Here is a 26,117-nt window from a genome sequence, read left to right as displayed (position 1 = left end):
GCAACACAGCAAGGAAGGGCAGGGACAAAGAAAAGAGGAGTCACTCAGCTGGCAGACCTGCCTTCCTGCTTTAACCCTGGCACTCAGCCCCTTTCTGACCTACTAAGGAGGAGAAAAAGACACTCAGTTCTCCCTGTGAAGCCTCTTTCCAATATCTGGTTCACCTTGACACATCTCTACTTAAGGGAGGTTTGCCCATTTAATGGCATTCCTAGGAAAACATTGATTCACTCTGAAGGAGCATCCCTTTAACCTTCTGGCTTACCTTGATGGGGTCTTCCCCCAAAGCAGGCCGGGGAGTGCAGGGTGGGTGACTGATGCACAGGTACTTTGTGTAACGATTCCTAGTGTTTGCACGAAGTCACTTTGGCCATTTTTTCCATTAAGAAGTGGTTTAAAGTGAGTGTTTACAGATGAATATGAAAACAGCTGTTTAAGTAAAGATGGAATAAACTTGTAATACCACACGTACAGCAAAAGCTTAGGAATTCCCTTTTATGTGACCATGAACAATAAGCTTGCTGGGTATCCTGCTAGGAGCAGCTGAAAGCCAGGCTGTTAGGATGATTTGTAGGGACTCCCATTTCTGGGAGATGAGCTAGCCATGCTGAAAGGGGTGTGTGCTTGGCAGTGTTTGCCTACAGCTGCCTCTGCCGTAGCAGGAATTGCTCCTGTGCAGGAACAGGATGTGGCTTCTTCTTACTCAGAGCAGCGAGCGTCCGGCCTGGGTGGACATGGCAAAGGGCCTCACCCCAGTTCCTGAGCCAGGAGGGGCCGAGAAGGGCAGAGCAGGGAATCATGAACGTTTGGAAAGAAGCCTGAGCTGCATGCTGAACAAGCCTGGCCACCCACCAAACCCAAAACACACCCAAAACAGTTGCTTGGTGCAGCTGAGAGAAAGTTGGTGGGGACAGCTCCCTGCCAGGGGTCTCTGCTGTACTGAACCAAGCACACATGGAACTGGTGAGCTCAGTGAGCAGGGCTGGATAAAATCTCACAACTAAGGCAGCTGGCTACTGTGTTCCAGCATCCTCAGCTGCCACACATCTGCACTCACTGTTTAACAGGTCTGCTAATTGTGTTCTGGCATTTTGGATAATTTCTGAGCTGAGATCCTCTCTCTCCCTATGCGTGTTTTCCTTGCTACATCTGGTTGCACATACAAGTATAATAATAATCTACAAATTATTCAAGAGATTTTTGAGGAAAGTGAGTAATAACAGGAGGACAAAGAGATACTAAAACACCTGAACACATTTCTTGATGCACATCAAGTACTCTGATCCAGAGAGGGAGCCTGTCACTGAGGCTTCTAATGTGATTATCTCTTTCACCAGAGGACTTGGCTGTCAATGCACACATACCTCTCCTGGGCTGGGTGCTCTCTGGATCAGAATCTCAGATTTTGACCTGGAGCTGGAAGAACCATGTTTTTTTTCTCTTCCCCCACAGCAAACAGGAGACAGAAAAATACAATTTACTTAGATCTCTTCAGGCTCTTCTGGATGCCTTAAAAAAAAATAAATCAGAGCTTTTTCTTAGATGCAGCTTTCAAGGTACCTAATCATTACTTGAATTGGGCAGGAATATAGACTGAGACACCCATTCTGTCGGGAAGACTTGAGTCATATTATGGTCATGGTTTTTCCTTGGTAAACAGAACAGATTTTACGCAGCTTAAACCAAATGTGCATTAGACAACTGGTCTGTATTCCAAGGCAGACATCCCGTCGTTCTGACACAGCGCTTGTTTCTCAATCTGGTCTTCTTTCCAGATTCAGTCATCTCATCTCAAGTGACCACAGATCTCAGTCTGTGGAACTACTGAGCTGGAGACCAGAGGCTGCCTGGCAAACAGGACCAGTTTTCCAGAGGGAGCTGCACGTGGCAGTGTTGGACGTGGTGCGCTCCTCGTGTCCCAGCCACAGCGCACCGGCAGCATCAGCCTGCTCAGCCAGAGCAGCAGAGGCTGGGAGCCTGTGCTGAACCCTAGCTGGGCTCCCAGTGCTTCCAGCCCTTTTTTCCTGCAGCAGCTGGACCAGACAGAGGCCAGGGATGTGCCTCTTTCATAACATCACACTGCCTGCCCAGAGACAAGCATGTGGCCCCAGCAGTCCCTCCTGCCCTCAGGGGTCAGACTTTGACATAAGGGAACACTCATTCTCTAGAAACACTGCTCTGCACCGAAAGGCCTTAAAAGGGTACCAGCACATCCAAAACCAAGGGCTTTTATCTTAAAAGACTGTATTACTCATTACATGTTCATTTATATAACAGTGATTGTTGTGGGGCATGCAAACAAAGCGGAAAGCATCCAAGTTATTAATTATTGGAGAGAAATGACTTTGGATTTGAGTATTCAAAGGCTATAACCTTTAAGGTTGTAACTTCATACCTAGAGGCTGCACAGGATTTAGTTTCTTTGAGCCAGGTGCAGAATAGAGCCTGTACTGGGCACTTCTTTTTGCTCTGATGCCTTGGAAAAAACCCTTATTTTGCCCAAAGCTCTCTGCAGTACTGCCTCATTCTCTACAGGACCCATCACATACTGTCACCTCTTTGACTTGAATGGGGAAAGGAGCACAGTTTGTTAGAGCTCCTCTGCTGCCAGGTTACCAATCTGCTGTAATGATGCAAACCTGAAGGACAGGCCTTGGGTCATCTATATACAAGGAAGCCCCAAATCTGGATTATTAGTTAGTCAACCCTTTCTGACTGTCCTTTTGTCCTACCCCCACAGTATTAAGGTGCTTAACACAGTAAAAGTTTGTGTACTTGCTTTCCTTACTTGAGCCCACCGGTGGGGACAGTGTGGCATTTCTTGTGCTCCACTAATTGCTCAGGTGTCTTCATGAACTTGTGGCACACGTCACACTCGAACATCCGTGTGATCAGGTGGATTTGCAGGTGACGCTCAAACATATTTTTTGTTTTGCAGACAAAGTTACAGAAAACACATTCAAAGCCTGAAAAATAGAACAGCAGATCTTAGTCCTTACCCTGTGGCCAGATTGTCTGCATAGAGAGTGAGAGTTTGTATTTGTTAAACAAATTTCTTACCTTTCTCTGACTTCTCTTCAGTGTTCACTGAGGTCTGACTACCAGGCACTACAGAAATGACCAGTAGGTTGTTTGACCCCTTGGATTTTGGGGTTATATCTGCATCTTCTTTGCTGTTGGCAGAGTCACTCAGTGCTGACAGCGAAGATGAAGATGGACTGTTAGACTCACTGGGTGTCTTCCTCTCTTCAGCTGAAAAACAAAGAAAAATAACTAGTTCAGCAGATTAGATGGAGTCTCCACGCTTCTGTTTTAAACTTCAGGAAGTATTTATAGTCAGAGTTAATTCAAAACAAGTCTGAAATTAATTGAGCTGATTAAAAAGAACATTGTTGAGCCTCCTTCCTTTTTGTTAGTGTTTAACCACAGTACATCTCTCAGTTTATCCTGCAATTGAGTATTTCTGTTGTGGTAGAGGGAAGGGATCATACCTTCTACCTACATACAATTCTGCCTCATTATTGGACTGAAAAAAATCCCAAGAAAACACTTTGATTACTCTGAGTTCAAAAGCTTGTCACTCAGAAAGGGAAAGATTTTCTGTAGGTTTGAGAGGTAGAAACCAAAAGTACCTACTGGTCCAAGCTAAACTTCCCCCACCTTTCCATTTATGTGGGTCCAGTGAGTAAATTTGGGCTGAAGGGTAAAGGAGAATAATTTCCCTCACTGTACTGAAGAGCGTCCTCAGTAATCACTGCAGAGGTAACAGCGTGGCCTCAAGATTTATATGCTTTTATTAGGATCTCCTTCAAAGATAATTGAAAAGCATGTTATTTGACTGGACCTAGAGACAGAACTTCTTTATGGAAGCAAGAAAGAAAGCATCAGAGCTTCCTTTTGTGTGCAATAAATGTATGAGGTCCAAATCCCAAGTCCTATCACACTGAACAAGAACTGAACAAGAGAGAGAGTTCCCATATGAGAACTGCCATGAGCCAACGAGGCAAGGATGGGCAAATCATTCCCTCCCACCCATGTCCTGGTTCAATGAGAACTGTGTTAAAAGGAGACTTCACTAAAACTTCAAAATTCTCCATGTGATGCAATCCCCTCTGCAAACACCAAGCCTCTGCAAACACCAGCACCTGTGTTCTTAACTTTAAACGGAGTGGCACCTTTAAGATAAAAACATAGGAATGTACTAATGAAATCTGATGACCTGAGCTGCCAATAGGGAGGATGACTGGATATCATACAGAAAGATTCACTGACCTTGGGGACAAGAGTAATACAAATGGAATGAAATTTAATAGCACAGAGAACAAGGTTATGACCTGAAGGGCCAGTAACAAGAATTTTTGCTACAAATGAGAAGTGCTTAGGTTGGAAACAGTCAAGGAAAACAAAATCAGAATTGGAGCAGAAGAGGGGATGAATATGAGCAATCAGTGTTGGGGAGCCTTCAAGGAAGGTAAATGTGATCACGGAATGTTATTGTGTGACCTATTCCCAGTAGCTGCTGCTGGTTTGTACTGCCACCACTGCTTATTTCATTTCAGCATGTACAGCTGTGATTGCATGTGTCCAGAACAGGGGTTCCAACAAGAACACATGCAGTGAGGGATTGGTACAGCAGGAAAATTGTGTTCCATATAGGAAAAGGCTCAGTGTACATTTAGAGGGCAGAGTGTTATTCTCCAGAAATGTACTAAGGGAATAAATACTGTGGAAGGAGGGAGGAAAAGGAGGACTGCAGTTTCAGAGAGCGGGCAGTTCTGGACAAGAACAATGTATGTGTACTCTGATTATCACTATGACACACATTGGAAGTTTTAAAAAGGTCCCTAATTTTTAATGCAAGAAGTCTACAGCTGCCTGTCTCTCGAAATGTTTCATTTAAAGCAGTGATACTTCTTTGAAGGCATATGCCATATCCTCACAAACAGTCCCTTTATGACCTGGCAACATCACAGGATAAGGAACTGGAGTCAAGTGACCCAGAAAGTCCATTCTATTTTTTACCCTGTGTTTGCCATATGTGTGAACATTTGGCTGAATCACCAGCTGAGGGGGCTCACTTGGGCGGGGTGAAGGAAGAACAAGGGGGTTTTGCCTATCATCAAAAGACAAGTAGCAGTTTCAATCTTTTAGCCACAATAGGAGAATACAGCAGAGCACAGCTCACTTTTGAGCTCTGAGGCTTTTCACATAGCTATGGGTGGTGTTTCTCATTTGACTTGAGCTCCTCTTTATGAAGTGAAGTAGTGCTGAGAGCTATGCTAGCATAAAATCCCTTGAGAGCTTTCCAGTAGTTCATATTTCTGTAGTTCCATTTAACTTATGTATCTGTGAACACAACCAATTGTATTCTTCTCTCCCCTGTTCTTCATCCCTCCTGTTTTCCCAATTTTATTCCTGGTGGGACAAGAAAAGCAATTTAGCGGTGGAAAAGTTGTGCTGGATGCAATCAGATTCCGTATTGTAAATACAACTGTGAGTAGTTTGTGGCAGCAAAAATGCTTCTGCCTGGTCTTGTAAAAGAAATAAATTAAGAAGATTCCAATTTTCTTCTCCTTAAATTATGCCAGACTTCATTAGTTGGACTAAGCATATGGAGCTTGTTTGAAAACTGCTATTGCTCTTATCCTTGGCTATTAAGTGAGCAGGACCAGGGAGCGAGCACGACTTGTTCTGCTATTTAATATAAAGTACATTTATGGTATTGCTGAATCACAGTGTCAACTAAACATCAGCGTGCAATTCCAAACTGATGGACTGGGGGGGCAAACACAGCGAGGAGCAAAGCTCAACAAAATGTTTATTTCAGACTTAGAGCCAGGTATGCACAATTAGCCCTCAAAGTCACCTTAGCATTGCTGAAGTCAAAGCAGGATTTTGATGAAATAGTAAACCAGAAAAACAAATGAAATATTTGACTGACTCCAGCAGGAGAGGGGATTTGGGGGATAAGGGGAATAGGAAGGAGAAGGGCTAAGTAGTCCTTCATTTATTTCACTAAGCTTGAAAATTGATCTGCACTACCAGATTATTTTGCCTGGCTGGAGTCCAATTCACTTCAAGTTTGAGAGATCAGGCCTTAATTAGCAAGCATTTCAGTGAAAGCAGAGTGCTAATGGGAAGTGTGAAGGTTGCACCTAAAAAGCAAGGAAGACAGAGATCACTGCAGCTGGGAGACGGGGATCATCACCTGTGTGCTTGCTGTTGACATGAGCCTTCATATCTGCCTCTTCCATGGTGACAAAATCGCACGCCGTGCAGCAAATGGAGAACATCCACTGCTCCTTATCCACGTGGAGGGACATATGACTGACAAACTGGACATTCATCTCTGTCTCAAACCCACACACGTGGCAGCTGCAGGCAGAAAAGAATTCAAGAGTAAAAGAAACATTAAAAACCAAATCACAAACAGAAGCCTATTGCCTTTCCCCAAATTTGTAAGAGGAAAGCCACAGCACAGTTTTCTGCTCTTCCTCTCTGCTCAGTGTTCACTGCAAAACTCTTTTGTCTGCTGAACTGCCTTTGAACTGATGGCCATGCCAATGTGATTAAGGGCAAGCACAATGCAACAATCCTGTACATGCTATAATGATGCTAAATAATCATAAAGTTAATTAAAAACTACAGATTCCAGATGCTGTGCATCACCTAACCGATTCCTTTGGGCAATAAGAGGCACTGCAGCTTTGCCAAGATGTTTAGTACAGCTGATACACTGACAAACAGAGAGCTTGCTGCACACTCCAGGAATGATTTTCAAGCCCTGGAATGGTTCCCATGCCAAACTGGGATCTTGTGCAAAACTGCCTGGCAGTTTTAGTGTAAGCAAGTAAAAATGGGTTCAAACATTTCTTATGCTTGACTGGAAAACAGCAGTCTTCAGCTATGCGAATAATTAGCAGGGATACAGATTTTGCAGCCAGCACATAAACACAGTGATACTGAGAGGCAGTGGAAAGGATCCTTTAATTTAACTTTCTTTGCAGAGTCCTCCTCTTGCTTTGATTAGGCTATTAACATTTAAAACAAGCCAGAAAGATTGGAAAAGGCATATACTCCAGGGCACTATTTTGCTTTCCCAAGGGGAAGCACTAGATAATCTAATCCAGCAGGTCTCATTTATTTCTTACTTCTATGATTTTGTAATTAAATCTGCTCTTGGCACTTTGACTAAAAGTAAGAGTGATTTGGTAATCTGCTTGGCCACTAGAGTGCACATCACAGTTTGCAGAGTGCACAACAGTGCATACAACAAGAAGAATGTCTAAATATCCATTTTATCTGGGCAATTCCTTTCAATTTTTCAGGCAAATTCTCCTGAAGGTTTTCTTTCTTTCACCATATTGGTCACAGAATGTATTTACCTCTAGCAACCTCTAGCAGAATGTATTTACCTCTAGAGGAAACGTGTAGATTGATATAACAATTCTTGATAACACTTTCAAGCTATTTGATTTCAAGGATTAGGCTGAAGACAAGGGAACAATCAGAGGTGACTGGAAGCACCAGGCTTTAGATTCGCTGTGAATCCCTGTACATGACGGGATGTTTCCAAACACAAAAATTAAAGGAACACTGCTTAAAAAGTTAGAGGGGCTTCCAAGAGCCCAGCTGCCTCACAAAGGCAATTAAAAAAACCCACCCCACAGCAAACTCCCAAGTCCTTCCCCATGGCCAGCCAAGTCAAACAGCACAGAGCAGCCAGCCGGGGCTCGCTGCTCATCCTAAAGATACGGGCAAGAGAAATGCTGCACTCAGGCTCCAAGCCAGCAGCACCAGAAGGGTGGCCCTGCCCCATGTCCTCAGCAGGCACACGAGGCAGTGCCTGGTGCACAGCCCCTGTCTGGGTGCTCACCTGTAGTAGTAAGGGTGCTTCTTTCCATCGCTGCCCTCGGCCGTGACGGCGCTGACGATGTCCTCGGTGTCGGTGCTCACCAGCTTCACCGAGTGCACAGTCAGGTGCTGGTTCAGGTTAGCACGGCACTTAGCAGCATAGGGGCACAAGTGGCATTTGTATTTTCTCTCTTCTGAAAAAGGGAGCAGAAAGATGTGAGCGTATAGCTCAGTCTGAAGCCAGCTGCTTTGCAAGCTGCCAGTAACCAAGCGTGCATTCCTTTGGGTTTCTCCCAGCGGCTTTCAGGATGAGGTACTTTGGAATCTCAACGTTTTAGAAATTTATAGGAGTCCACAGCAATTACTCAGAAAAAAAATTCAACTAATTTGAAGGTAGTTTAGGGCAAGCTTTTTAAATTTGCTCTACCATTTGTAGTCGGATAATATAAAACTTTATAAACTGGAAAACTGGGGCAATTGCTGTTCTGGGAGCTGCAGCAAAGCCAGTGGAGAAACAGGTCAATAGTCTACAACTACTTCCTTTACCCAGCATCTTTTATTTGATTTTTGGACTTATTGTTGAGATTGCCCATGCAATTGCCTGCAGAGAGCTGACAGTTGATGATTTTGTATTAAAATCTAATGGTAGGAGGAAGGGGAACATTGTATATCATCAGTCCAGTTCCAAAAATGAACTAATGAAAAAGGTCATTCAAAGAACAGTCAAAAAAAAGAAACACATTTATAATGAGTTTCTGATGATTCACAATTTTAAATATTCCTCTTTTTTATTTTAAATGAATAATTTCTAGATCCTGGCAGCACAGTTTTTGTGCATGCACCAGGCTGCATTTTGCAAAGGGTTGATTAAAATAACCAAACATTATGTCTGCTTTTACAACCTTTTCCTTTGAGGGTCTGCTCCTCTAAAATTGAAATATAATGCTACAAGTGTGAGGGGAAAGGCATTTCATAAAGCAGCTTAGGACTAAGGAAACCCCACTAGACCATGGAGAATCTGAGCCTTTTCAGGACGGCTGTGTTGGCATACACTGGCATTATACCAACAGGATTTCTCAGCACTACGTGGGAAATTCTTGCTTCCAAGTGTTATTTTATGCAGTGCACCTCAGCAGGCTGACAGAGTGCATCTTCCACATAAAAACTCTGTTTGTCTCAGCTGATTTGAAGCAGATTCACTTCAAGAAAGTTGATATGGGGTAGAACAGCCCCTGCTCCTCTCAGAACTGTATGATGAATGAGTTATTCAATCCTTTCAGTTTCACAGATCTAAAACACAAAGGCCAAATCTTCTGTTGTTCAGTGACACTTGAAAAGTTCATCAGGTGAATTATATTTCTGTCAAAAAACCCCCAAATCTGTCCAAAAACAAAGGCTGTGCCTTCTCTTCAGAACTCCATTACCAAGCCTGGTTATCAGTTGGTGTCTGCAGTCTGATCTGCTGGAACCTGGACAAACTTGAATCGACAGGTTTTGTAAGGAGAAATTTCATGCAGGCTGCAAAGAAATGAAACGTTCACTCCCTCAGCCCACTCTGATGTTGTGTCCTGCTCCTGTGCTCGGCTCTGCCCCGGTGAGCTGAGGGTGGCTCACACACTCCTCTCCTTGCCATCTTTCTCCTCCCCAAAACAAACCCCACGGAATTCCCGAGTGCTGTGACAGCCACAGGCGAGTCCTGCCTTACCTGTGTGCAACGAGAGGTGCCGGGACAGAGTCTGCTGGCGACCAAACACTTTTCCACACACGTCACAGGGAAACAGCTGGTCGTTAAATTTCCAAGATGGCAATCCATTTCCCACCTCCAGCCCCAGCTTTTCTGTTTCTATGCCAAAAAACACAAAGCCATCTTCAGAACTCTGAAGACTTGCAGATTTCATTCAGTAGAGCCCTGTGGGCGTCATATAAAATGCAGCACTTTGGCGGCATGCTGTGTGATCTGGCACATGAGTTCATTTAGAAAGGAAACTCCCATTGCTGGAAAGGAAATGAATCTTTCATACAGCATCTTTCATGCACACTCTAAAGCAGAACGCTGACCCAATGTGTTCTGGACATAGGCACAGCCAAGGAGTTGAATCAGGTTATGTACAGAGAGAAAGTCAAGAGTGAGCAGGGCAAGCATTAACCTCTAATTATGGTTTTGTGGAACAACCACTCCTTTGGCTTTTTCAGTCAGCCACCTTTGCCTGGTGCATGAAGAAGCCTGGTCTGAGATGGTCTATCTAGTACTGGATTATTATTCAAGGCTGAATAAAGATTTTCAGATATTTTATTTTCTACTGAGGCAGGAATTCTTGCTACCTAGAATGACAGAATCATTTAGGTTGGAAAAGACCTCTAAGATCAAGTCCACCCATTAACCTGACACTGCTAGGTTCATCACTAAAGCCATGTTCTAAAGTGCCACATCTACACACACATGAGCAGTCTGACTCTGAAGACCAGAAGATTGCTCAGACAAACATTAAAACAAAAGGACACAGCACCCCAGTATAGGGTCAGCATCCAGGGTAAGCTCTACCCAGCACTGCTGTCCTCTGGCATCAAAATCCCCAGCAGCTTAGAGGGCCATTGAAAACTGTGACCCAGAGTGAGCTATTATCTTTTAATAAGTGGTTTTAATTGTTTCAGGAACAGACAGAGTCTGCAATACAGAAAAAAAGAAACCCCACGGAGCATAGAGCACAGATATGAAAGCACTTTGTAAGGAAGTCAAGAGAAAGGGACTGGGAATGAAGAAGAGGGAAAAAGGTTACACAATGCTTTAAGCAGTTGAAAGCATGGCCAGTTTTTGTTTGGACAGAACGGAGCAAAAAGCAGGTAGAGGCTGGGGAAAGCAGTGTACTACTTAAAACAATAAAAGAAAGAGCATCAGCAAGTCTTGAGTGAAAAAATACCCTGTGCAAGGGTCCCGTTCCCTGAGGAGAAGGGACTGCTGTTGTAAGAGGAGCACAGAACTACAAGGGTACTTCTTAAACACAGCAGCCAGCAGTAACGGGCTTGGTGTAATTCTTCTAGTTCCACTGGAAGGAAGGATGCCCCTGGCAGAGCACCTTTCCCCAAACCAACACCACTCTGGGATCACTGCCCAGAACAAGCTCCACCAGCACGCAGGAACATGCCCTGATGGAGGAAAACCCTTGGCTGGCATTTCCAGGCAAATGGGGGGAGAGGAGCTGGGGACAGGAGTTAAAAAACATTGTAGTGAGCATAAGTCAACATGGTGGAGTTTGGCACAAACAGCAAAATCTTCATCCCATGAAGCAGTGAGGAATAAACACCCCTCCCCCTGCACTGGCAGCCCCTCACTGACAGCCAGCTACCACTGCAGATGTGACTGCCATGGCTGAGAGAGTTTCTCCTTCAGAGAGAGCTTTTCACACAACTCCACTGTGGTTTAGGCAAAGAGCTGTCAAATACTGTATTTAATTTAAGCAATAATAAAAACAATGCCTCATTTGGGGCAGAGAGTCCACATAGCAATCTCAGCAAATTTAGGGCTGGCCATACTTGCCAGCCCCTTTTCCACTGCTGTTTTGTTCTCCTGTGACCCTGTAATATGTACAATATTTACACCAGAGGAATTCTGAGCCACCTCTGAGTGCTACCATCCAACAACGCATTTTTCTTAAAAAAATTTCTAGTTAGAAAACCAGTTCTGCCTATTCAAAATACTCATTTTGTGAAATTAAAAAGGAAGACACCCCCCATCCCCTAAGGGCTGTAAGTGACCCATAACCCCTAAGAACTTCAATAAAGAAGGATTCTTTTTCTTGCTACCCTTGAGTTCCAAACAATGGAAAAATTTGACTCTGTGGTAGCACTACAGATGTTTCAGCAGAGCTTTTTGAGTGCATAATCAAAACAGTGCTTCAAAAGAGGAAAATAGTAATAATTATAAGAGAAGGTCACAAGGGTGTAGGTTGCTTCAATATGGTCACAACAAAAAATGAATTAATTGGGACATGTACCAAACAAGCAGGCTCAATTAAGTAAATAAGTCTCTTAACAATTCACTTCACTATTAGTCATCAGCCCTCTTTTATCTCTTAAGAAAAAGAAATAGAATATCTTCTTCCCTATGAGGAATTGTCCTGGGAAGCTCATGGGAAGCTGGAAAAATAGCAGCTTTCTGATTCTGTCAAACTGGTGACAGCCAGTCCCTTGCAAAGCAGCTGCATATTTTTCATTGATGAAAAGAGGACACTGAGGTGTTTTGAAAGTACTTCTGTTTACTTGAAAGATGTATCTGTGGAGTCATAACTACAGTGATTCTTCCTTCTGACTGAATCTTCTCTGCACCAAAGTGCTTTTTCTATTCAGCAGCTTCTCAGATTGCTCATGGCAAACCAGAGCTGGTCTCTTGCAAGAGGAGCCTCAGCACTTTGTGAAAGATTTCCCAGCTCCAAGAAAAACCACCTATTTCCACCCATCCTACCCTCTGGGCAAGCTTTGACTGCATCCTGGAGACTGGAGCTCTGTGTCCGTGCAGTGGTCTGGAAATCTTCCCAGAACATGGCACCTGACCTTGCCAGTGACCTGAAGAGTCACATGAGTCAACTCCTACATTCATTCCTTGGGCTCTGGCTCTAATGAGTGCCAGGGAATGGCATTTTCTGGGAAGTGGCACAGGCCCAGGGACTCCAGGACCACAACACTGGGCTGTGCAGGGTTCTCTGTGCATGCCTAAGCCCTGCTCCCAGGCAGTCAGTATTGAGCACCTTACCCAGTGGCCAGGAAGAAGATGGACTGAGACCAACTAATGTTAAATAATATTTCACTGTTGTGAAAGATGTCTCACACAAATCCATCTTTTACCATGACATCCCCTATAATAAAATTAAAACAAAAAGAGAGGAAAAAAAAAGGACTTGATACAAGATTTCTGCTTTAAATGTCCACAGCAAATTCCAAAACTCCTATGTTAGAAAATCATACAAGACCAAGTTATATTGAAATTATTAAGCAATAGATTGCATTTCTGTGAGCTTTGGAGTTTAACACAAAATATGCTCAGTAAAATGAAAGCTCTCCAAGTTCTCCAGTACAATATTAAGAAACAGAAGGATTAAGATACAAAGCTAGGGATAAAATTATTTTAAAATAACTTTGCATAGAACACTTAAGAGCTAAGAATCTTATGTAAAGGTAAGACTTAATAAATATAGTGAAATACCTCTTTATGGACACCTTCCTGCCCTCCTGCATCACCTGGTATCACTCCCCTTCTAGCCACAGGGCAGCTTCATAATGAGCAGCTGTGTAGAGCTGATCATCCAAGAAGGTTAGGAACTGCCACCATTTGTATTTTCTCTGAGATGAGAACATCAACTGCAGAAACATTGTTCTGTGCCTCCTCTTCCCCTTCCAAAGAGATTTAATTTCTGGCAAACAAAGCACTGCATTTACCCCTTTCCTGAGGTGCCGGGCATACTTCTGAACACATATGTATTTTCAGTTTTCACATTCAGTAAGTAATCTTTTCCTCTTCCTCTCCACCCGGTGATATCAATACAGAGAGTGTGTTAATCACCCTCCTGAAAAGTCTTTACCCTGACTTTTGTCAGGATATGCTTGGAGAGAGGACACCATATCTGGTGGGAGCTGTAACTGAAGAAGAGGACAAGGCCTGACCTGAGTACAAAAGTGACAGTCTGGAGCCACCCAATCAGCCCTGTGACTGCTGGTGGTGTCAGGCTCAAGAACTCCCCAGGGACTGGCTTTGGACTCTCATATTTTGATTATTTATTTTCTTTTACTTTGACATATTTGTCAATTACTGCTTCACAGTGTTTTATGCTACATTATGTTTTAATATGCTGTCCAATGCCATGCCCAACTTTATCTCTTTATACAAACAATGGAAAGAATGAAGCCACTATTTACGTGAAGAAGATAAACAAAGTGTGCTGAGGTATCATTCAAAGAAGATAAATTCATGTTTATAACCTTTGCTGGTTTACTGTCTGCTCTACATCCTGTAGCTCAGTTAAAACAGCAGCTTCTCTGTTTTATCTTCTCACCTCCATAGACGTTGGAAGCACCCAAATGCACAAGGGCAGATCCTTATGGTCAGATGGAATCCCACAGATATGAATGAAATAGATTGTTCTCTGCAATAAGTATTCCATGTGGAGATGGGATTGAGAGGTGCTGATAAACCTTAACATGAAAGGTCAAAATTCCTTTTCTCTCCATTCTTGTGGAAGTGTATGTCAGGGTTATATTTTGGGTTATTCAGACAGTTTGACACCACACAAACGGTCAAGGAGAAACCAGGCAAGTGATTTTGAAAATTAAATGAACAGAAATCTGTGAGAAGAGGGAGTGGTGGTGAAGAGTGTTGTCAATAAATGCTGCTTTCAGGCCACCAAACCAGAAAATTAATAAACTGACTAAGAAACAGTGGAGAAGGCAACCAGGGTTGTGTGAGCTCATGGCAAGAGGATGATGTGTAGATGTCCAACAGCAAGGCATCTCACTTGGCTCAGAAAGACTTTGGGACACTAAACAGTCATCAGGTAACTTTTGGCTGCTCCCAGCCTGAGGTGAATTGCTGCTTTTTCCTTTGAGATCTGTGAAGCACACCACATCTACCAAAGATGTAAATGCACTGCATGCAGCTCTACAGGAATGTCAGAAAAGCTTGCTCCATTTGTAAGGTTATTTCTGTTTGGTTATGTCTAAAAGACAAAAACTTCAAGAAATTATTTCTTCAGAAACAAGGTAATAAGGTCAGATAATCATGCAAACATTGCTTTAGAAACATTTATTTGCTCAAAGAAAATTTCTTTCCTTCTTCTGCCTGCATTTATCTATCTTATTATACAGTCTTCCTATTTCTGCAGTGTTCCCATCATCAAAGATGCATTTTATTGCTTTGGAGTCTTCCCCTTACATGTTCATCCATCACCTCTGGCAAGCACACTGTATTTAAAAATTGAGAACTCCTTTTATGAAATATGTAATTATGGCTCTGTTGCAAGCTTGTTTGCCAAAAGCCTGTGAAAGGTTCCCAAGCTCAAAAATATATTGACTATACAAAATTGCAGTGCTCCAAATATTATATATCTTACTCCCTTTCCAACTTGCTTCCACAAAGGTTTTATTTGTAGGGCCAGAATCCTTATTTCTAGTAAGTCAGTTAAAATAAACAGTGGAATCCTTCCAGGTGCTGTAGTTCCTGAGTAAGATATCTCTCAACTTATCTAAGGTATCAGAGATCCTGACTGGCCCTGCACCCTTCATTTGTCACCCCCTGCATTGTTGCATCCTGTCTGCTCTTGGTTCAGGGTATATCTTTTACTGGGAGCAGACTCATCCACTATTAACTGAGATAAGCAGTTGCTTTCTAGGCATAACATTTTCCTATATTCCCCACAAAAATACAAAGACAGAAAGCTCTAGTTACACATGTGAGGGAGTCATGTTCTTTTTGTTTCATAAGCCCCAAAAATCTGCACATAATCAATCTGAATGACAGAACAAATGCACAGAGGAAGCAGAAAAGTCTACTTTTCCAATACAAAAACTTATCAATTAATGCTCTTATTTTTTTCCCCTCAAAGGCTTTGCAAACGTGTAATGTTACTGTGGAGCTTGATAAAAAGCACTAATGTTATGATAATTTAAAATCCTTGATATTGAAGAAAGTAGAATGCGAGTGATTTTCTCTATCAGCAGCACAGTACTTAAGCTGCTCTTTCTGAAAACAGCAACCATCAAAGTTGGAAATACTTCAGTGAAGTGCTTGCACAGCCCACCAAAAGGAACATTAATATTGTGCACAGAAGTAGTGCAAGTGCACAACAGACAGCAGCACTTGAAAAGGTTGCTGAGAAAGAAACAATAAAAATGCCAGGGTTTGGGAAAAGAATAAAAACAGGTAAAAGACTAACTTTAAAGATGGCTGCATAGAGAAACATGGAAAAAAAAGTGAAGGCCCGTTCACTGCTAAGACTGAGCCCATTGCTCAAAAATGGACAATCAGAAGCAGAGGAGAAAGTCAGGGCAAAGAAAAGACTGTGAGAACAGCTGACTTGAAAACACAAAGTTGCTCCCACATTCTGCCTTTGCATCAAATCTCACACCCATTTGCACTTCTTTTTTACAATAGGAGACTTCTGAGCAAACCATGAGATACCTTGTGATAACCTTTATCTGCATTACAAAGCTGTGGGATTTAATTTTATTCTCTGCATTAAACTCAAAACTTAAGAAACAACCAAGAAGAGAGAAAAAAATCCAATAAATTCTGTGCAAGGTAGCTGAAGTTGCAGATTTTTAAGGAACCCTAAAGCTACAATAATATTGCTGTCATTACTTGAAAACTACTTCTACAAAGTGTCCATCATGGCATCAATTTGAGGATAAAGCTGGGTAACAACCTCCCTTTCCCCCAGCTTGCATTACCACTGCCTTGCTACAGCACACAGCACAAACAGGACTGGTACCTGCATCCCTTACATGACAAGAAAGAATAGAACAATGTAAAATTCATGACAGATGCAAAGTCAGCCCCCCCAAGCTTTGAATTTGCTGGCTGAGAAGGAGCAGTCCTGGAAGAATCCCTGCATGGCTCCAAGAGTTCCTCCATTGTTCTATCACAGGGAACAGCAGCTGGGTTTTGTGGCTGCAGATGAAGTAATGCAATATGGCCCAGAGGAAAAATGGCTTTTTTTTCTTTTTTTCCCACTGAGGGTGCTGAGACATTTCAAGAAAGGCAAAGAAAGCACCAACAAATCTGCTCCCCAAAAAGTGTTTTTCAAAGCTTTACCTGATCATTTTTGGCCAAGAACAACTGAGCCTTCAAGCAGCAAAAGGCTCTATCATCATTACTACCTTTTTTTTCCTTGTTTAGAAATAACAGCTGAAGTTAAATCCTGCATCTATTGTCAGACAAAAAACATGGTAATGTGTTCTCTTATCTTTGCATAATATATTTAATTTCCTCCTGAAAATATATTCATGACAAAAGTTAGATGGACCATAATAAACTTGCCTAAGTTTCCTCCAACTCACTCCCAAGCAGGTGGCCCTCACATCTATCTCAAGCATTTACACTGCTTGCAACACTTCTTTTGGATGCTCCAACACTGAGTTCCTATGGACTTATGAAAGTATAATTTGCTGCTATTGCTATTTTTAAACCAAAATGAATTCATTTCCATAATGCCAACAGGTTTCCACCTTTTTAATTTTCCCCCTACAATTCTGCTTAAGACACATTTCCAAGAAACACTTTTAAAAATCACTCAAACATTTGTGCACATTAGGACCATTATGGGGCATACAAATTTTCCTTTTTTTGTTTTTGTCAATGTGACAATTTTTGCTTGCAAGTCCACAGGAAATATGGATGTTTCTTTTCTACAGAGAAGATAATAGATACACCTAGGGCACTTTGCAGAGGCTAACACTAGTAGTTCCCTATCCAGCATTCAGATACAAATAAGACAAATTGGCCTTTAGATTATATTTTTCTTTTCAGCTTTCTGCCTCTTTTGGGGTGAAGCAAAGTCTTCTGTACTTGGAAGAAGCTGATAAGCAGAAACCTCAATGGGGGCTAAAAATAAAATAAAGCACCAAATGCAGGTTGAGTTCCTGAGCTGAGTGAATTAACACAAAATAATCAACACTGGGTGAACAAGTAACTACAAACATTTGGCCAGAGCCACCTTTCCCAAGGTGCTTGTGATTGCTGCTGTGAAAGAAAACGTTTTTGCTGCTTTTATTGCAGATTCTCCAAGTGATAAACACTGAATCTGCCATTTCCTTGAGGCCTTTAACTCACTCTTTTTAAGATACTAACATCTCTCCTTGCTCTCTCTCCTATCACCAGCCCATGCATCTACCTGCAAACCATCCCCTCCTCCTGCATAGTTCTCCCATCTGCCTTCTGCTCTTGCAGGGCACCAGTGAGTACCACAACTGCCCCAAACTCGACTAAAACACACAGTAAAAATTAGGGTAAATTTGTACTCAAATTGAAATCATGCTGTAGAAGAAAAAAACCCCAAACCTGTCTTCAGCTTTGCTTAGATTGCTTTTAAACAATACTCTTAATGTCTGCCTATCCATCTGTCCAAACAGCTGATGAACTGTGCATTTAATTTACTCTTAGGCAGACAAATGTTATAGAAGACAAACTTATACAAGGTAAGATAGGTGAGGACTGAAGAGTCTCAAGGTAACTCTAAAAAGAAATGTCAGGAATATTGTGTTCCAATTCCTTTTGCAGAGCTAGAAAAGTAATTTTAAAATCTGTCTTTCTATTTCAAGTTGAGCTCGTATTTGGAAAAGTTTCATCTTCGGGAAACAATTTGACTCCGTGCTGATGCTTACATTTACAAAAGATTCTGATATTGGGAAAGACAAAAGAGGATATGAAACCAGAGACAGGTTTGAATGAGATTCATGCTGAGTATCAGTAAGCCAAATGCCTCATCTATCAATCTTTTTCAGGTGGTTGTTCAATCACCACTGTAGCTTTGGTACTGAATTTATATCCCAGAATTAGAGTAGGTAGGGACTCCCTGAGGCCAGCTTGTCTCTCCCACACCCAGAGGCACACAGTCACTCACCAAACTTACCCATCAGTCCAAACAGATGCTTTTCTTACTATTTTTTTTTTTAAAAATCATCTTGTTACAGGGGCTCCAGAGGCTCCTCTGACAGTTGTGCCAGTGCAAAAACACCCCACTGCTAGAAAGTTTCACTTGGTGTTTAGTTGCAATCTCCTCTGCTGTCATTTAAGCTTATTCTGCTCATATGAACACAGGCAAGGTTTATTATTTTCCTCTCAAAGCTGTCATTTTACATATCTGAAAGTCATTATCACATCTCCCCTCTTTTCTTCTCCAGACTAAATAAATTGGTCAAATTCTTCAACCTTCATGCACAGCTCATGTGTTCTAAACCTCTGACCACTGCTGTCTCCTCCATATTCTTGGATTACAGAGCCCAAAATTGAACTCTGGGCTCCAGCTGCAGAGCAGAATTACCACATGTGCCTCACAGACAACATTCCCAACACCTCAGCCAGATGTTTGTCCTTTCTGCAATGCCACCTCTCAAAACAATGTCTGACCAACACTAATCCAGATCCCTGTCCTGAGCTGCACTGCCTGGCATTCATCCCTCCCCTTTCCTCGTGGCACTCACCATTCCCCCAGGCACAGAACTCTGATCTCACTGCACTGGCTGCTATTTTCCATAGTTTCTTCAGTTCCTCAAGGTAAGCCTGAACTCTAGTTCTGTCCTCTCAAGTGCTTATAGCACCTCCTTGCAAGGTGTGCCACAGACATTTAATAAACATCCTTTAAACATCCCTTCTCTTCCATCATCCTCATCCTCCATCATTAGTGAAATGAATGAATGCCAGAGCAAGCACAGCCTCTTGCAGACCCCACGTGGTCCCTGGGCTGTGACAGCTACACCTCACTCTTAATTACAGCTGTACCTACCCTGAGTTTCCCTGCTCACCCTGGACATACTGTCCCAAATTCACCTCCCAGAATAATACATGGTAGGCAAAGTCCCACATTTCTCACTGAATACTTCCAATGATTGTTGCTGCTCAAAAAACCCTTCACAGATTTGACCTCCACTTGTGTTATCTGGTTAAAAATATGTATGGCAATAATGATTTTACTTTTTCAAAACTCACTTGCTATTGAGTAACTACTACTCAGCAAACTTATTATGGTAAGTTAAATAATAAGAGTTGCCAAAATAAGAGGTGTCAATGAGTATTTTTGCCTGTATGAGAACACTGCACAGTATTGGAAAATAAAATTTACCCTGTATAAATGCAGCCCATAGTAAAACAAGAAACACAAGTTTTCAGATAGATGTAAAGTGCCTTTCAAGATAGCCATTAGTCATCAACTCTTCTGCTTGTTTTAATTAACACCTTTCATCTTGAAGGTCCTGTAAACAATTGGCAAAATGATCAGGGCAGTCACTTCACAGGGAAAAGAAGTGGAATCTATGTGGCCACATCAATTTGTGCAAAGTCCTGCTGTATAGCCCAGATTGAGAGACTGGCCAATTCACCAGGAGTTTCATGGGATGCTCAGAAGGATGTGATCACATTCCTTGCCCAGTAAATACTGATGGTTAAGAAAAACTAAGACATATACAATGATGCACGTGCTGCACATTTCACTTGTCCTGCTTTAGCCAGAAAACACACCATACACATGCTTGAGCATGTTTTCTTTTAAATTTGCTGGTTTGAAATTGTTTGTTCTGCATAATAAATGATATCTTCAGCTCTGAAAGAGACTCTGCTACTAATGAAAACTGTGTGGCTGCTCAGGAGACAGCCTCTATTGCTGCACCACAGATCTGTGCCACACGTGCAGGAGATGCAAACCTGCTTGGGAGCAGATCCAGAAAACTGCAATCCGTTGAAGCCGCCTTGGCCATGATCCCATGGAAGGAACCAGAAACGTGGAAGCCTCTGCTCGATGGCTGTGGTGCAAAGTGGTTGTCAAGGCAGCTGAGAGCACAGGGAGAAGCTGCACGCAGGCAGACGGGCACGGGGATCTGAAGACAGGATGCGATCGATGGAAAACGTGCCAGAGCCGCTATCAGGCACGTTAGCACTGAATGATGGTGAACAAATCCTGCAAAATCTGTCTTGCTTTGGAGAACTATGCCAAGTACAGCCCACTTCTGTAGCAGCCCAACCACCTCACCTTCCTAGAATGACTTTCCACAAATTGCCAGCTATCTGTCTCCTGCTATCAGAGTGCAGAGAGCCACCCCAGTGCCTGACAGTCCCTGGCCTTCCAGAGAGCTCACACCAGGCACTTGTACCCACAGAAACACTTTTTGTGGGAAGAATTAGCATGTGGGAGATAAGGAACTCAAATCAGTTACTAAAATCAATCTGCCACTCTGTCACAAAAAAACCCTTTCCTACCATCTATGAAGCTGTCACACAGGTTGGATTTGTTAGAGGGACATCTCTCCTGTATCCTTTTTCATGCACCTGCATGGATTTTTACACAGCCATACACATGCACAGCCATGTGTACACACACAAAGAAGAGTATTTGGTTGAATCTTACACCCAGACAAGAACCAGAAGAAAAATAGAATTAAAAGGGTGCTTTTGAGGACTGAGAGAGGCAGACTTTGCACGGCATAGGGAGTATCTACAATTGTGCCCTGCAGGCAGTGATGACTGTGTGGCATCTGCTTCCAGCACCACTTTCCCCAAGCACATTTCACAGAAATCCTAAGACAGAAATGAACAGCAGGACCAAGTGCCTGATGGAACATGCCTTGGTAGTGAATTAAGTGCCACTCTCACTTTTCTACCCTGACAGGAAGCCAACAGGGGTCAGGGACTCCCATCATCAGGAAACTGAAGGAGGTATCCAATGTCTTGGATGGGCAGAGCTCATAACTCAGATCAAAACTGAAAGCAGATAAAATGATCATAAGCACTAATAATGGGCTAAAGCAAGGTGGGGAAAAAGCACTGTGGAAGTCAATTCACATGCACGTGCACTCCCCCCTTGCAATTACACTGGCCATAAAAATTGCTGTTCCGTCACAGGGACAGAAACGGCTGCCAGGGGCTTGAAATATTCTTTTAGGCTTTCAAAAAAGTCTGGAGTCCAGCAACCATGATTAAGAAAATGCAGTAGCTGTCATACAAGGACAGCCTGAGAGAACTAGGACGGCTCAGTGTGGAAAAAAGGTGACTTGGTGGGATCTTTCCAACCTGGATAAATACCTGATAGGTGAAATAAGATGAAGTCGGGCTCTTCTTAGTGATGCCAGTGGAGAGGAGGTAAAGGCACAAATTAAAACACAGGAAAATCCATTTAAACAAAAGGAAAGAATTTTTCTTATGGTGAGCAAGGTCAAACACAGAGATTGTCCATAGTCTCCATTCCTGGAGATATTCAGAACCTGAGTGGACACAGCCTTGAGAGCAAGATGACTCTGCTCTGAGAATGGGACTGGACTTCATACCTCAGCCATTCTGAGATTCTCTCAAAAATAATAATTCATGGGTTCTGCTGTCCTGAATAAATTCAAAATTGATTGCTTGTAATCATGCTCTTAAGCCCTGGCTTTCATTTACAAATTCTAACATTTGAACATTTTAAGAAAACCTTCCTACAGTAAACAGGATTACCCACAATGTGGAGTTAGAGGCTTTTTGGCAGATGTAAGCAAACAAGAGTAAGAAGGTGTGAATCATTCTAATTAACTCCATGGGTACATAGCAGGGAAGCTACACAAGGGCAATTTAAATGCCAGCATTTCACTGCTGGTCACTTCAGAGAAAATTCACAGGGTTTGTGTCTTTCATAGTCTCCTAAGGCCTAAGGGTATTTTCCAGGGTGACAGAAGCAGCAGCGATCAAACCCTCAAGGTTTCTTCATTTCTCAGTGTGCTTACAGTAGTCTCATGGTGATGACCCAAAATTCAGAGCTGGTTGCTGTAGAAGGCTGCAGAAGTTTAGTTTCCTGCAGAGCACAGGAAATCAGAACAGAGGACAAATACTGCCAGAAAACAGTGGGCATGAGCACCTCTTCTGGTTGGACCAAAAGAGCTCTTGCTATCTACTTTGTAGATGCTTGGAGTCACAGAAAATTGCAACATCAAGAGCTATATTGGCCTTAAAGCATCTTTAAAAAGGATGTAGGCAGGAAGATACATGCAAACTCATACTAAAGAATGTGGTATCTGCACAGCACCACCACAGTGATTATTTATCATGTTCAAGCTAAAATTCTAAACCCTCAGGAGGTATTTTCCAGCTACAGTAACAGAAGAAAATAAACAAGATGAAGTGTGCTGATGGGCACATCAGTCTCACCCAAATGCTGACATTTCACATGGCTGAAGGATACAGCCTCCCTTCACCCTGCTCACATCCCACCATTCCCACAAACTACTGGTGAAAAAAAGGAGATAAGTTCACAACTTCCCCTGCTGTGGCCACACAGGTGTCAGTACTGCTGCGAGCAGAATGTGCCAAGATGAGGCCCTGGGAGCAGGCGGATTTTCACCTTTTAGCGTTATTGAAGTTACAGTGGAATTCCTGCTCTAGAGAAAAGGCCAGTGTGCGTATGAAGAGTAACAGGAAAAACCTGCACATCTGCAGAATAGTCCTGCAGTTCCAAACATACTGGAGTCTTTGTTCCACATATTACCTTAGATCCGTAAACATAAAAATGGGCTGATCCCACTAATTACATTATCAATAAAAGAACAACTGACACTGCAGAAGTGCAAATGTTTCCAAATTTCTACTGAACTAAACACCATGCTACTGATTCTGGGCAATCCTGAAGAGGAAGCATGGCCTGTCATCTGCAGGTCAGTGCAGAGTGTGGACACACGTGGCAGAGGAAGCTCTGATGCACTTCAAAAAGGGATGGAGCTTTACTGGCTTTATCTCACTGAAAGAAACCAACAACCAGTAAATTAAGCTGTGGCAAAATTTAGAAGAGAGGACTATTCCTCCACTACAACTCCCTTAGACCTATATCCTCCAGTTCCAAAAGTTTATTTTAGCCGTATGAAATTCATTTACCACCATCAAAATTCCACTGCAAGTAGTACTAAATTCCAACAAAAAAATGGATTAAAAAAATTAATCCACTACAGATGGGATTATTTCAATATTTGGCACTATCAGTGGAGAGGAAGGAGAATACCAGGTCCTTGATAAACAGGAGAGAAAATAATGAAATATTATTACATTATATGCAGATAGATACACATGGAGAAAAAATCCCAAAAAGCCATGGTTGAGTTTTTCACCAATATTAATGAACCACCCAGAAAAGGAATAATGAATATCACTCATCTGGCTTCCATGAAGGCAGGTTTGATTTACAAAATGAGTCAATGAGATGGTGGAAAACTATTAAAGTACATTAAAAACTGACTTAGGGTCAGGAAAAGCAGCATAAGATCAAGCTTTTAATTTATCCAGTGATCTGAACTGAACTATATAGTCTGACATAAAACTATTCTGTCAAAAGAAGAATCTTATAAAACAGAAGATGAAAATGTCCTTTTTAAAAGTGACTGATATAAAAATTTTAATTTCTTCACCCTACCTTTTGCTAGATTAAAAGAGTCTACATTCTTATAGGGAGCAGCTGAAATTATTGAATTGGTTTGGATATGACTTTGTAATAGATATTACTTTGATACATGGTAACTTTTGAGCAAAGTGTTTGGTTGATGTAGATATCAAAACTATTTTATTTCCATTTTTGAGTAAAAATGAAGTTATTTGGACAATAAAACCAATACAGAAAAGTGCAATATAATAATATGGTTATTAACATAGAAAATACCTTAAAAAGTGAGAGAATCAATTCCCCAAATCTAACCAGTAAATTTGAACTATATACCCTAGAAAACTCTGTCTTCCCTTCTCAGAGTATTAGGAATTCAGCACAGCTTATCAGGGAGATACCATGACTTCTGTGGGTCTGCTGAGTCCCTTTCTGACAGCTGTTGGAGATTTCATTGTTAGTTCCTTGGATACCTGAATTAAAATCAACTCTCCTGCCTGTGATACTGCTGCTGATTAAGAATCCTCCACCCTTTTTTCAGGCCAAATCCATCACAATATCATTATTTATTTAGGTTTTTTCCCCTCCACTAAATGCCCTGATCAGTGAATTGCATTCACACATCTTTTAATATTCTTTCCTAATTATTTTATACTCCTTGGGGGATCTTATCTACTCAATGCCCTACAAAGAGTGCTCTGCCACTTAAAAGACCCGAATTTGCAATTTTCTTATAAACTGGTTATAAAGTGAAGTGGTTTGTGCTGAGGGGGCCACTAAGCTTTAGTCTCAAGGACTGAACTTTGGACCCATTGTACTTAAAAATCCTTTTTAATAGCTTCAATACATACACTTACACAAAACTCCCAAACAAACCAGAACTGCATTAATGAAAGCAATATCAATATGCAGAAATGTCAGAGTACTAAAGAAATCATCTTGAGAGCTAGAATAACAAGTGAAACAATTCAAATTACAAGGTCATATGCCTAAGAGTGTAGGAACAAGAATTTCTGTTGCACGCTGAAATCATCAGCTGAAATTATAAAGGAAAACATGTTACTATTTGACCAGCAGGAGAGACACCAGCATGTTCTAGTTACAAAGCTGTGATTAATCAGGAGAGGCATTTCCAATATGCACTCAGAAGATTGCAGGCTGCTGAAAAAGTCAGGGATAAAACCTCCTATGAAAGAGCACATATAGCTCTGACTACTCATATTTGCAGAAATTAATGCCCCTAAGCAGAGGCAGAAAAAGGCTAGGAAATGGAAACCCTGTCGTTTCAAAAACCCTAAAGACTGGCTGGCTCACTTTCCCAAAATGAAGGCAGGATTAGAGGAATGTAAGGAATGGCACATCAGATGGTGAACATCTCAAGGAAGAAGAATTATCAAAGTTGAAGGACAGCACTGGTGAGATAACAAAAGTAGAACTTGCTGTGAATAAATTCAGGCTGCAAAGAGAGTGGTTCCAGTTCTCCAAAGGGGTGAGCTTCTGAAACAGCATCCTCATAAAAATAATAAGGGTGATGGGGTTTAAGATGAAGCTTGGTAATGAATAAGATTGCATAATGTTACCTAGTACAGAAAAGAATTGAATTTGACATATGAAATATCTTACTGTCCCATGTTCCTGTCACTTTTCCCAATTCCTCTGCAGCTAGGGTGCCAAAAAGTCTGCAGACAGAAAGTTGGCAGGAGTCTGGGGACACAGCTGCCCATTTTGGTGCTCACTTGAGAAGCAGCAACATGTACATGGCGTCCCACCAGGGCCACTGGACTGGGGCTTTCCTATAATTTTCTTATGCTGCCCTTTTCTGCTTCTTACTGTCCTGTTTTAGGGATGGAATAACACAAAACAAATCTCAAGCAAAAGGATTTTTATGTGGGAGACCACATACACACTTCCCCAGCATTTTCTGTAACACTTTCTGTAGGCCTTGCACAATGGTTTGTTTCTGTTCCTTAATGCTGCTCTCTGAAGGGATAAAATGTTTTCAGAGCTACCCATTGCAGTACATAGGCTATTTCTTCTTGCAAGGCTGAAACTAATAGGAGATTTACCTGTGGGTATTCTGCTGCTCTTTTACATGAATATAATATTTGTAATTGATTACAAATTTAAATCACATTCTTGGTGCTACTGTGAAAGTTGCACTTTAGGCCCAAGAATTTG

General features: G+C 42.0%; 1 protein-coding gene across 11 annotated transcripts in view; it reads right to left on the bottom strand.

The window, feature by feature from the left end:
* Positions 1 to 26,117, bottom strand: part of ZNF827 (zinc finger protein 827) — a 140,844-nt gene that overhangs the window by 4,099 nt on the left and 110,628 nt on the right. For 7 of the 11 annotated variants that reach the window (XM_064416712.1, XM_064416711.1, XM_064416713.1 and 4 more), the window contains 5 exons: positions 9,560 to 9,697; positions 7,877 to 8,048; positions 6,209 to 6,375; positions 3,061 to 3,252; positions 2,789 to 2,966 (listed from right to left, as the gene is read on the bottom strand). In XM_064416712.1, coding sequence (XP_064272782.1) covers positions 2,789 to 2,966; positions 3,061 to 3,252; positions 6,209 to 6,375; positions 7,877 to 8,048; positions 9,560 to 9,697 — 847 coding nt within the window. Of the gene's footprint in view, positions 1 to 3; positions 1,510 to 2,788; positions 2,967 to 3,060; positions 3,253 to 6,208; positions 6,376 to 7,876; positions 8,049 to 9,559; positions 9,698 to 26,117 lie in introns of those variants that run through there. The other 4 variants (XR_010360813.1, XR_010360812.1, XR_010360814.1 and 1 more) reach the window with 4 other exon arrangements.

The sequence above is a fragment of the Passer domesticus genome, chromosome 4 (assembly GCF_036417665.1).
Source record: "Passer domesticus isolate bPasDom1 chromosome 4, bPasDom1.hap1, whole genome shotgun sequence".
Lineage (NCBI taxonomy): Eukaryota > Metazoa > Chordata > Aves > Passeriformes > Passeridae > Passer > Passer domesticus.
This window is presented reverse-complemented; position numbering and strand designations above follow the sequence as displayed.